Raw genomic sequence first — 13,001 nt, 5'->3', positions numbered from 1 at the left:
TAAATACAAAATATAACTATTAGAACTGTCTCCATCCTAAGTGAAACATACCAGCTTTTCTGCAATTGATAAAGAGGCTGATGTACACTACACACATATACACAAACATACAAATCTCCCATAACCCTCAAGACCAGATCCCAATGAAACAAAAGGTAATAATAAAGGCATTATATTAATATGGATTTTTGGAATTTTGCTGTTGATAAGCATTCCGATCAGAGAGAGCTGTTCAAATAGTAAATACCTCTGAAAGTGGTGGAGGGCTTGTGTACACTATCTGACACTGTGTAATATATGCAGCAATTGTTTTAACCATTATTAATGTTGCATTGATTGTGAGTTTTGCATTTGACTTTCACCCTCATTCAATTTTGTTGTCTGGCCATACTTTCGGAACTATACATTAGTTTTCATTTAGGTAAATGCAGACCTGGATTATTGACAGAGACAAAGTATGGCTCTTCTAAATAGCGTGAATGAGTAAATGGATTGAATTAAGCAAATAACTGAACAAACTATTTCAATTCCCTGGTGACCCTGAAATGCTAAGGATGTGAACTTTGTTTTATAGTTGCACAGAGTGAAGATGTAGGCCTGCATTTTATGGATGAGGAGCATCTTGTATCTCATATCATATTGCATGGATATGTGGCTTTAACATAATTAACAGGACTGATGTTGAAGCCAAATGACTTATCTGAGCATTTGTAGCATTGAGGGGGGATCCTTTTTTTCAAATTGTTCTTTATTCTAAAATTGCCAAGCATTTGTTAGCAAACCTTATCAGACAGTTAAAAGGCTTTTGTACTCACAATTTATCTATTTATTTATAGTGTTTTAGCACACTCTTCATCCTGAGATACCAGGGCTTTTAAACTAACAGTGCAAAAACAACTAAAATGATAAAATAAAAACATAACACATAAAAAGCAGAACAGATTGAACCCAAACCCATATTTAAAGAGTAATGTTGTCAAAATGGGATTCCAAAGAACTGTGCCACAAGTTCTGTCTACTTAATATGACAAGTTATTCTTTCAAATTAATGGGTGTTTGTATCATTTTTAAAAAAATAAATAAAAAATAAAAATAATAAATAAATAAATAAATAAATAAATAAATAAAACGGAATCCCATTGGTAGCAGTTTAGACATTGACCCTACAGTTGCATTGGGATGCCAACCTATATAGCACAAAACACATAATTACGTTATTAATAACCCTCACTTTATTCCTTAGTTAACAATAGTTCTTCTTCCCTCCCCCGTGTGTCATATTACTATATATCATTCAATGTATTGTAAGCATAATACTGTACAGTCTTTGATATATAGTTAGATGAATGAAACTGTTAAGACATTGCAAAAGCAATATGCTGTTAGAATCCAAGCAAACTGGGTGTATGAGGTATTACATATTAAATGGGACATATCATTGTACGAATAATGTAAAAAAAATCATTTAAATGAAAACAAGACACATCTGAGCACCACAACATTGTTAAGAGCTCTCAGCTCTGAGATGCATTCATAGGAACTATGCTTTAGATAGAATTTCTATCTTGCAATGTATATCTAGAAACAAATATTCAGTTGTCACAGTGGGTTGATGAGGTGTGGATGAGTGAAGGGGGCAGGAGATGACAGTCAAAACCAAGATATAAAATTCTTACCTGCCATCAGTTAGAAACTGTCCTTTTCAAAATCACCATGGAAAAGGCATTGCTGAAAATAATCTTGAGTTTGTTCTTTCAACCACAACTTTATGAAAGTTCTTTGAAGGAGTTGTTCTTTGAAACCACTTCAAACAATGATGTATCTTACCAGGGAATGGAAGAGACATGTGTTTGTGAATCATCTGGGTATTGATGTACAGTTTGGGCAGGTTCTTTTTGGTTCAGTAGGTATGCTTGATACCTGTTTGCCCATCATCTATAAATTGGTGATAGAGACAGTTCGTCCCTCACTTCTAAAGAGAAAAAGAACTTATTTACATGGAGCAACACTGGGATTCACTTCAGAAGGGTGATATTCTATTTCACAAAGAAATTAGCATGCATGAACCTGATAGTGTGGGTACAGATAAAATATTTATAATATGTTGAATGTGTCACCTGGAATTTCAGCTAAATTCAAAAGAAGACCAAAGACAGTTAGGTGAAATACAAGCCTTGGAAGATGTTATTCTAGAAATAGAATGTTCTTTTTCTCTGTGTTATCTGTGTTCCTTGATGTGAAAACATGGTACAGTAGAGTCTCATTTATCCAAGCTAAACAGGCCGGCAGAAGCTTGGATAAGCGAATATGTTGGATAATAAGGAGGGATTAAGGAAAAGCCTATTAAACATCAAATTAGGTTATGATTTTACAAATTAAGCACTAAAACATCATGTTATACAACAAATTTGACAGAAAAAGTAGTTCAATACGCAGTAATGTTATGTTGTAATTACTGTATTTACAAATTTAGCACCAAAATATCATGATATATTGAAAACATTGACTACAAAAATGGCTTGGATAATCCAGAAGCTTGGATAAGCGAGGCTTGGATAAGTGAGACTCTACTGTATTTGTTTTCTATTGCATGAAAATTGTAGAAGTGTTGTTTGGATAGAAAAGCTTTAGAATTATGAAGACACCACCATCTAAAATGGAAACACCCTTTCATCCATTTTCCAGCACTGGACAACAGCCTTCTCAAGGCCTTTCTCTAGAAGAGATGAGGAGAAACTTTCAGTATCCACCAATTGACCGAAATGGTAAGAAATTTCTGAGATTTAAGAAAATCATGGGCTAATCCACTTTCCCTGAAGTGAAACTGATGATAAAAATAAAACAAGAAACACCCTCACAGTACTGATTGTAGGGACTAGAGATTTAATAGGTAACCCAAGACTCAGAGAAAACTTAACAACACCTAGGATTCACCAAGTGCATTGCCATACTTCCAACCACCATCAGAGGACCATTCCATGGCCTTTGTTAGGTTGCATATTGAAGAAAGTTTTGAGTGTACAGCTAAAATGTACATTGTATTCACACAATGACAATGTTGGAAAATATGTGTGTTATAGAGGTATATGTACTAAGTAATAGTGATTGGTTATAAATTATAGCCAAATGGTAACTCCACAGCTGGCTTCAAGTTTCAGGAGACCCCGAACTAAGATATTTTTATAGACACTGTATTTGGGCAGCCTCCTGAAAGCAATGGACTTCAATCACAATTTTTAGGAGGGGCAGCTTCTCAGTTGTTGCCACTTGTTCTGTGTCTTCACATTAGCTATACAGTGATCTCTCGCTACTTCGCGGTTCGCTTTTCGCGGACTCGCTGTTTTGCGGTTTTCAATAAATGTTAATGTATAATGTTTATAACTGTATTTTTGCTGTTTTGCAAATTAAAAATATTAATTCTAACACTAAAGTAATATTATAAATAATAAAAATTACAATTTACAGTAAATAGCATATTTACTCAGAAAAATAGGACTTGCGCAGCAGCTGCTTGAGACGCTACTTGCCAACATGAGATTGTAAACAATACATGATTGGTTGACTGATGGAAGGCGATCAACCAGAGAATGCTGCTCTGTATCCCAGTCACTGATTGGCTCAGTAACCATTGCATCTTGTTTTCTTTCGTTCGTGCAGAGTTACCCCTCTCTGGGAATAGGAATGGGAAAGGGTTATATAGTGTATAAGTGTGTGGGGAGGGTTTATAAAGACTTAAAATAGTGTATAACTACTAAAATAATGTATAAATATTAAAATAAATATAGCATCCCAATTTCACGGATTTTCACTTTTCGCGGGTGGTCCTTGAACATAACACCAGCGATAAGTGAGGGAACACTGTATATCCCTTTGCAAAAATGATTCTGAGGTTGTTTTCAGTTGCCTTCCTCTAGACCCCTGGTTCCCAATGTACCAGGGAACTGGGCGGGGGGAGCAATTTGATTTGGGGGGGGGGATTCAAGAATGAATTATTAACAGTAATTTTTTTTTCATTTCTTATAGTTCTGGGGGACTCATATATATTATGTAAATATATATTGTGACATATTTTACAAATTAAAATCAGAGTGTACATGGCAGATACCATGTTTTTTGGAAGCTTGTTTAAACCAAATTAATGCCCTTAAGGCTCCCTCTACATGAATAGGAGTTCACCTTTTGAATAATAAGAATTATATGTCATGGTGGGGGCATCAGGATTTTAGAGATGCTTAGGTGGTGTAAGACCAAAAAAGGTTGGTAATTTGCTGTTCTACATGGAAGGTGTAATTTGCTCCAGATGACTGTTTGAGTTTCCATAGCTGAGGAGGGTTTTCAAACCTATTCTTCCAGAGTCCCAGTTCAACATTTAGACCACTACACTATGCTGGTTTCATATCCTGTACGTGTGCCAAAGATTTGTGTATGTATAAACCCCTAGATTGCCATGGTAATCAGTACAGATACAAAGCTGAGTTAGATCCATCACTGTCTAAGGCAGATGGAATACACACATACACTTGTGCATTTATGTTTGAACATAGCATGGTCCCACTTGAAAGCATATGAGAGAGGTGTTTAACAGGTTTCTAAGATTTACTTCATTTATTTTTTATTTATTACCTAAGCTCAGCTGCTGAATATTACCTAAATACCCTTTACACTTTATTCATTTACAGACAAACTCCAGATCAGAAAACAAAAGCTCTTAGAAGTCAAGAATCTTTGTTTAAGAAATAAAGTTGATCACAGTAAAACATATGTTGTTATGTCTGAGGACTGAATAACTACACAATACATTTATAGGTAAATCAATGCAAATATTTTGCAGGCTTTCATCCCATTTGTCAATGAGCAAAACAAGTCCCTCTTGTGTGGGTTTTTCCTGAGTGGTCCTTTTATCAAAACATCCCAGTAATACACCATACCAAGATTCTCATGAGAATGACCTTGCAGCTTTGAGCATTTATGAATCCCCTCTTGCAGCTGTTCATAAATCTACCAGACCAAGACAAACAATTCTAAGCTAATGAGAGAATGTGTCATTCTACATCAGCCCCAGTGCATTATATCCAGTGCATATAATATGAGGGTTATCCAGAAATTAGATTACATTTTGGAATAAAAAAGGAATAAAGTATAGGAGAAAACATTTACCATATGCGGTTGAAAGCCACACCCAAATACTACTTCTCAACATAGTCGCCAATCTACTCCTCGGAAGGGAAATTCACTCCTGAAAGAGTTATCATGCGGTAAAGGTACCTCAACTGAAGCTTTCTCACCAATCCTTGTTTCCACAACAAGCCAAATTTTTTAAAAACCAGTTATCACAGGGGCAGAAAGTGAAGTGAAATATCTTGAACGGGGCACAGACAGCAAAACAATTCTTACAGGGGTGTTAACCTTTCCCTATGCTATCCAAAATATATAGATATAGATATAAATTATATAGATATAGATATTTGGCAGGAGATACATATAAAAATGACTTGACTTAAATACAAACTGAAAGATAAACCTACAGAACCTATCTTGTCCATCACCTGGGGACTTCTTGTATAAGCATCTTACATAAAATATGGGGGGGGAAGGGGCAGAGTTCACACCCTTGACAGCACTGCTGTACTTTCTCAGTGCCACTTGCATTGCTTCTGTAGCCTATAACCACCCCCCTTTTGCCGTCTGTGAAGCAAAGCGACAGCAAATGGGGCACTTCCCCCACCAAAGCCAAGGGTCACAGTATCAAAAGTTAGTCAGGTTAATTTGGCACACAAAGGAAATACCTTCTCCACTCCTGGCAATAAAAATAAAATAATAATTTTGGAAGCAAAAGCTCAAAGCTAGCAAGGACCCCAAATCATTTACTTGTATGAGCTTCTTGACACTTCCTAAAGCTAGGACTGGTTCTGTCTTTTCTCACATAACAAATGGACCATATGTTGCAACATCTTTAAGGGATGAGCTAAATTTTTGTTATAACATTGTAGGGGCCTAAACATTTGGCCATGATGAGAGAACTGGGTCCTGCCTTCTCCTTCTGCATCTTTTTGAAAGTAGACTTTTTATTGCTTTGATGTTAGGAGACTCGATGACAAGGTTAGGCTGGGAAATATTGCAACAGAAGAATAATAGAAGCAATCACATTCGACCAATGGGTGAGATGGCAAAGAAGTAATAATAGTCTTTAATAGGCAACCTCATATTTGGAGCAGTAGCTTATTGTCACAGTGATTATCCAGGATTAAGGGCATAATTATTTTTGGCAGGCTGCTTATTGTTGACTGTTGGATCCCCTTATTCAAGGTCAAAGCAGGTATATTTTAAAATCAAATAGAAATGTGACTATGTATTAGACTATCTTGGTTCCAGTTTTCTGTCAGCTCACCACAGCCGCTCCTGAATGAACACACGAGACTCTCTGTGGTATCACCAGGAACTTTTACTGTAGGAAACATGAACATCAGAAAAGCCAAGAATGGGAGGCTCCGGCCAACCCTCCTTTATATACCCTCCCCCTCATTTGAACAGTCTCTTCCCGCTCAGTAAAACCCCGCGCAAATTCCCCGCCAAGTCCAGCAGCCGTTTCTCCTCCGAGTCCTGGGACGCAGGTGTCTTATCAATGTCAGTGACCCTGAAACTCAGAGCCACATCCAGGCTCTAGTAGCAGGGTTCTGACATGGCGTCCTCCTCCCCTTCGTCCTGGAAGGAAAAGATTAAACACAACTATTGTTCTCCGCTGTCCAGAGTTCCTTTATACTTTTTTAACAGGCTGCAATGGAATACCGGGTGTACCTTTCCTAGGTCCTTTGGTAGCCTCAGCTCATAGGTCACTTCGTTTATTCTTTTTGCTACCCTGAATGGCCCTATATAGCGTGGAGCCAATTTCTTGGATGGGAACCCCAATTTCAGGTTTTTTGTGCTCAGCCAAACCAGATCTCCTTCGCCCAATTTGTCCCCCTCTCGGCGCCTACGATCCGCAAAGAGCTTGTACTTCTTTTGTGTTTCCCGCAATGCCTCTACCACGGTTTGCCACCCTTGCTTGATTTTGGCCGGCCATTCCTCGTCGGTCTGGCCCTCCCCTTCCTTCCACTCGGGTAGCCTGGGGAAAGGTGCCACCTCCTGTCCGTATACTATTTCGAATGGGGCACGACCTGTGGCCGAATGTACGGCCCCGTTAAAAGCCATCTCAGCAAACGGAAGAAGGTCCGCCCAATCATCCTGTCTATAATTGGTGTACATCCTTAAGAATTGGCACAGTGTCTGTTGGGTACGTTCGACCCCCCCGTTGGTCGCGGGATGAAAGGCCGAGCTCAGGTTCCTTTCTGCTCCTAACAGCTGTAAGAATTTTCCCCAAAATTTTGCAGTAAATTGGACTCCCCGGTCACTAATTATCTTGTCGGGGCACCCATGTAGGCGATATACATGCTTCACATACAAATCAGCAAGTTTTTCAGCTGAAGGGAGTTTTGGCAGGGCCACAAAGTGTGCCTGTTTTGAGAATAGGTCCAATATTGTCCAAATGTATCTGTGGCCTCTGCTGGGGGGTAGTTCGCCTACAAAATCCATGGCTACGCATTCCCATGGCCTCATGGGCTCCACCACCTTCTGCAATAGCCCCTGGGGCTTCCCCGGTGGTGTTTTTCCCTCTGCACATAATTCACACTGCGTGACGTACCCCCTGGCGTCTTTCCTCATTCCGGGCCACCAGCATTGTTTGGCCAACAGTTTAATAGTCCTGGTGGGGCCTAGATGACCCGCACCCTTGTTATCATGGTACTTCCTTAACATTTCTCGTCTTAAACATTCAGGAATATACAATTTCTTATTTACAAACACCAAATCCCCACACAATTCTCCCTTTTCTTTGTTAGTTTGTAACCATTTGTCCATTCCATACGCTCGCTTCAACTCTTCCTCCCATATTTCTCCTCCCCCCGTGGAAATGGCAGTACGTTTGTTTTCTTTGGCCGCTTGTGCTCGAGTTAGTACTGCCAGGCCCCATTGCTTATCAAGAAAAATACTCCCTTCAGATTCCTGAATTCCTCCCCCGTGCTGAGGCATCCGAGAGAGAGCGTCAGCGAGTATGTTATGTTTCCCCTGGAAGAATCTGAGTCTGAAATCAAAACGGCTGAAATATTGGGCCCATCTAATTTGCTTCGCTGATAGTTTACGAGGGGATCTTAGATACTGTAAATTTCTATGGTCAGTCCACACCTCAAACGGTGTTCCACTTCCTTCCAGAAAGTGTCTCCAGCACTCTAGTGCTTTTAGAATCGCTAAGGCTTCTCTCTCCCAAATCGGCCAGTTTTTTTCTGTATCGCTAAACTTTTTTGACAGATAGCCACATGGCTTCAGGTTCCCCCCCTCGTCTTTCTGTAGCAGAACTGCCCCATATGCCCGGTCTGACGCATCGCAATGTAATACAAAGGCTTTAGACATATCAGGGTGTTGTAGGACAGGCTCCTCAGTAAAACGCTTTTTAAGGGCTTCGAAAGCTTCCTGGCATTCTATTGTCCAGGTCAGTTTGGCCCCTGGGGCCTTCACTTTGGCTGTTTCTCCCCTGCCTTTAGTCTTTAACAAATCCGTTAATGGCAAAGTGAGGCGCGCAAAGTCCTTGATAAATGTTCTATAGAAGTTTGCGAACCCTAGGAAGGATTGCAGCTGCTTCCGTGTTTTGGGGGCTTCCCACCCCCTCACGTCTTCTACCTTCGCAGGGTCCATCGCCACTCCCTGGGAGGAAATCCTATACCCCAGAAAGTCTATCTGGTCTTTATTGAACTCGCACTTGGCAAGCTTCGCATACAGTTTTGCTTCTCTCAACTTTTGCAGGACTTCCCTGACTAGTTCTATGTGTTGCTCCTTAGTCCGAGATACTAACAATATGTCATCTAAAAAAACAAAGACTCCCTTGTACAACAATGGATGCAACACTTCGTTGATTAATTGCATGAACGCGGCGCCTCCGCCGCACAAACCGAAAGGGAGCACACGATAATTGAATAATCCGAATGCACAGGAGAAGGCCGTCTTCCACCTGTCCTCTGGTTTAATCTGCAATTTATGGTACGCTTCAATTAAGTCCAATTTAGTGAATATCTGTCCCTCCGATAACTGGGCGATCAAGTCCTTCACTAAAGGTAGGGGGTATTTATTTACAGAACTGATTGCATTCAGGCCCCTGTAGTCAATGCAGAGCCTCAGCGTTTGGTCCTTTTTGCGCCTGAACAACACAGGCGCCCCTAGAGGGGAATTTGAAGGCTCTATGAAACCCCTCGCTAGGTTTTTATCAATGTATTTTCTCAGTTCCTCCTTTTCCCTAGCCGACATTGGGTATATTTTTGCCTTAGGAAGCTCTGCTCCTGGGACTAGCTCTATCTTCACTTCAACTCTCCGCTTCGGTGGGAAACTGTCTGCTTCCTTCTCATCAAATACGTCCACAAAATCCCGATACTCTGGGGGTAATTTATCTGCCAGTTCTGCTATCCTGATAGAGTCTTCCTCCCCCCTTTTCCCCGGCTCCCTCTCCACTTCCTGGCTCCCTCCTTCCAACTTCATCCTGAAGATCATGCTCTTATCCTCCCAGTTGATTTGCGGGTTGGCCTGCCCCAGCCATGGCATGCCTAGTATAACATTATAGCTGGCTATTTGTGATATCACAAATGACACCTTTCCTTCCCAACTCCCTATCTTACACTTTACATCTTCGGCACTGTACTTAGCTAATGATCCCGATGCTGTGGATCCGTCCAACTGCGAAAAAGCTATTGGGGATTCTAGGTTCGTTCTTTCGCATCCCAATCCCTCGGCTAATTCAGGGGAGATGATGTTCCTGGAACATCCACAATCCACAAATGCTTTGCAGGTTGCTTGTTTGCTGCCACTTTCAAGCTGAATGGGGACCACTATCATGGCTTTGTCCTGACTTACCAACCCCCCCGAGTGGTGCCTCATCGGTGGTTCTTCCTCGGCGCGTTTCCCTGCCACGGCTCTTGGTTTGGGCGGGCCTCCGCTTTCCCCTTTTCTCTGCCAGCACTCGGCAGCCCTGTGGCCCAAACGGCCGCACACGAAGCAGCCCCTCCTGCTGGTGCTCACGTTCCCTGTCGGCTCCGTTCTCCTCCCGGCTGGGGTTGATCCCTCCTTCCGGCTCCCCTCTTTCATCTGCGGCCGCTGCTGTAGCCCTCCTCGGTGCCTCCTCGCCTGGGCCAGCGATGTCTCGATGCGCCCCGCCAGCTGAATCCATCCGCGCAGTGTGTCAGGCTCATCACGATGCACCGCCCAGGAGAGGATCTCCCGCCTGAGCCCCTCTTTGAAGAGTTCTATCTTTGTCACTGCAGACCATTCCGGCACCTTTTCAGCGAGGCATTGGAACTCCTCCGCATACTCAGATACCGACCTCTGCCCCTGGGAGACGGTCTTCAACTCCTCCCTCGCCCGGATCTGCTCCAGTGGATCTCGGAAACGGGTCTCCAGGGCCCCCATAAAGCGTCGGAGTGACCCCAGACATGGGTCGCGCCGCGCGTGTAGTTGAACGTACCAGCTGGCCGCTCCCCTCTTCAACACTGCACCAATGGCCCGTACCCGGCTGGATTCCGTTCTAAAAGTGTGAGCATTGTCCTCCATATAGCCCCTCACCGTGGTCAGGAAAAAATCCAGTTCAGAGGACTCTCCCCCAAACTCGATCCTTAGTTCCTCTCGTCTCGGTAGGGGTCCCTGTGGTGGCAATCCCCAATTCTCCGCCCGTCGCAAGCCCCCTTGCGGGCCAGTGGGCCCCGCTGCTGCTTCCCTTTGTCCTGTGCCACGCCCGGCATTCGCCAGGGGCACCAGGGTCTCAGTTGGGAGCGTAGCCGGGATTCTCGGAGGCTTTTCCCCTTCGTCGTCACTCTCCTCCACCCGCGTCAGGCTCGTTTGGATCTTGGGCCGGGCACCGGGCTCCTTTCGCATTTCCCTTCCCTTCGGTGCTGGGAGGTCTGCAAAGCCCTGGCTGCTTCCCATGCTCACGTCCCACATTGAGCTAGCCCGAAGTTCCCTTCCTCGCTCCGGCTCCGCCAAAACCGCCAGGCGCTCCATCGCCCTCGACATCACTGCCAGGGTGGTCTCCATCGCCGACATCCTCTCCTCCAGAAACACCATCTTTTGCGGGCCTGGGGAAGGTGAACCTTCCTCTCCTCCGGTGCTATCTCCCCGCACCACTCCGCGCCTCTGGGTTACCCCATTTGGCTGGGCATAAGCGGTGGATGACGCCAGGGCCGCCAGCTGGTGGAACTCAGCGTCCGGCTCGGGAGTGGCCCTTTCCGACCTTCCTCCTCCGGCGCCCAAGAGCTCTTCATCCTCCACTTGCATGTTACACCTCACCGCTACAGCGGGATGGTGTCCGTATTCTTGGCTTAGTGTCAGCTCACCACAGCCGCTCCTGAATGAACACACGAGACTCTCTGTGGTATCACCAGGAACTTTTACTGTAGGAAACATGAACATCAGAAAAGCCAAGAATGGGAGGCTCCGGCCAACCCTCCTTTATATACCCTCCCCCTCATTTGAACAGTCTCTTCCCGCTCAGTAAAACCCCGCGCAAATTCCCCGCCAAGTCCAGCAGCCGTTTCTCCTCCGAGTCCTGGGACGCAGGTGTCTTATCAATGTCAGTGACCCTGAAACTCAGAGCCACATCCAGGCTCTAGTAGCAGGGTTCTGACAGTTTTCCATCAGCCTTTGCCTTGAATGCCTATTGTGACTATACTGAATGTGAACAGTAACATTTCTGTATGACACATTTACCTTCTAGCATTTTGCTTCAAGGAATGGCATTAAATGGGGGTTTCAGCAAGGCAATTATTTGTCTGAAATGCATTTATTTGTGAGTTAATCTGTGCTGTACTTATTTACCTGGACATCCATATTGTCTGTTTAAATATGGAAGCTTGATAGAAGTTGAGTGAAAAAGAGAAGGTGTTCCTGGCTTAAACAGCATTTGTCACTAGCACCTGAGTTTCTTTTCCCCTTCCACAGGTTACGTGTCGGATCCCATGAGTACGATGCGATTCCATTCCTGCAGCAACAGTGGCAGCTTTGAAGACAGCGGCTGACAGCAGGAACGATCTACCTGAAGAGAGATTCTCCACAAACTGGCAGCAACAATTCTCAGTGTGTGTCACTGCGGCTCCCAGGCATCATAAGTTATATCAAAAAGCCCTACATTGGCTCTTTATTTACTGAAAGCTAATGCTTCTGCCATAAATTATTCTCCAACCAATTCTCTCTCTGCCAATAATTTATAGGAAGTGAAGGGAAAAATAAATCAGCTGAAGGTACAGAGTTTTGAGCTGTGTGTTGTTTGCCCAGGGAATATGCTCCATTCATGCCGAGAAGGTAATTAGGAAACCTGGAGTCCATGTTCTCCATTACACATGAGGTGAGGAAAGAAAAAAGTAATTGTCGCACTGTGAGAAGCCCCAATTTGGGGGCCTCACACAGTGTGACATTTACCATTTCATTCCCAACTTTGATGTATTGGAAGAAAGATGTTGCTCCAGATTTCTTGTAGGATCATCTTCCCTTCCTCTTTTTCAACTATATGTCCTTGGATCTCATCTGTCAGTTGCCATGGCTGTGTGAGGTCCCTTGTTCCTAGGCAGTGGTCTTGGCAAGCTTTTTTGTGTAGCTATGATCATCTATTATCTTCTAAAGACATGTGAATCTTGAAGCACTCAAAATACCTAGCCCAAACTGCAAATAAATATTGATTTCATACTCTTCTGAATCATGCTGGAATGTAATATAATTTGAAGTCATGCTGTTTAGGTCTACCAACTGGGCAATACTAAGAGACCAGGTATATCTTCCTATAGGCATTCTTTGGAAAGTTTTATTTACCAATTTAACATTCATCTTGACTTGAGTTTACATTTGAGTTTGCTTATCTCAGCATAAAGATTTTCATAAAGCAGACTCTACTCTCGGAAAAGCAATTCTTATGGATTACAGTTCCTACAGTCTCATCACAC

At 43.1% G+C, this 13,001-nt stretch overlaps 1 protein-coding gene across 1 annotated transcript in view; it reads left to right on the top strand.

The window, feature by feature from the left end:
* tnni3k (TNNI3 interacting kinase) overlaps positions 1–12,757 on the top strand; it is a 243,372-nt gene extending 230,615 nt beyond the window's left edge. The window contains exons 24-25 of the mRNA XM_008114094.3: positions 2,686–2,765; positions 12,007–12,757. Coding sequence (XP_008112301.1) covers positions 2,686–2,765; positions 12,007–12,083 — 157 coding nt within the window. The 3' untranslated portion in view covers positions 12,084–12,757. The remainder of the gene's footprint in view (positions 1–2,685; positions 2,766–12,006) is intronic.
* The last annotated feature ends 244 nt before the right edge of the window (positions 12,758–13,001 follow it).

This window comes from Anolis carolinensis, chromosome 4, assembly GCF_035594765.1.
Source record: "Anolis carolinensis isolate JA03-04 chromosome 4, rAnoCar3.1.pri, whole genome shotgun sequence".
Classification (NCBI taxonomy): Eukaryota; Metazoa; Chordata; class Lepidosauria; order Squamata; family Dactyloidae; genus Anolis; species Anolis carolinensis.
Note: the sequence above shows the minus strand (reverse complement) of the source record. Positions and strands in the feature narration are given on the sequence as shown.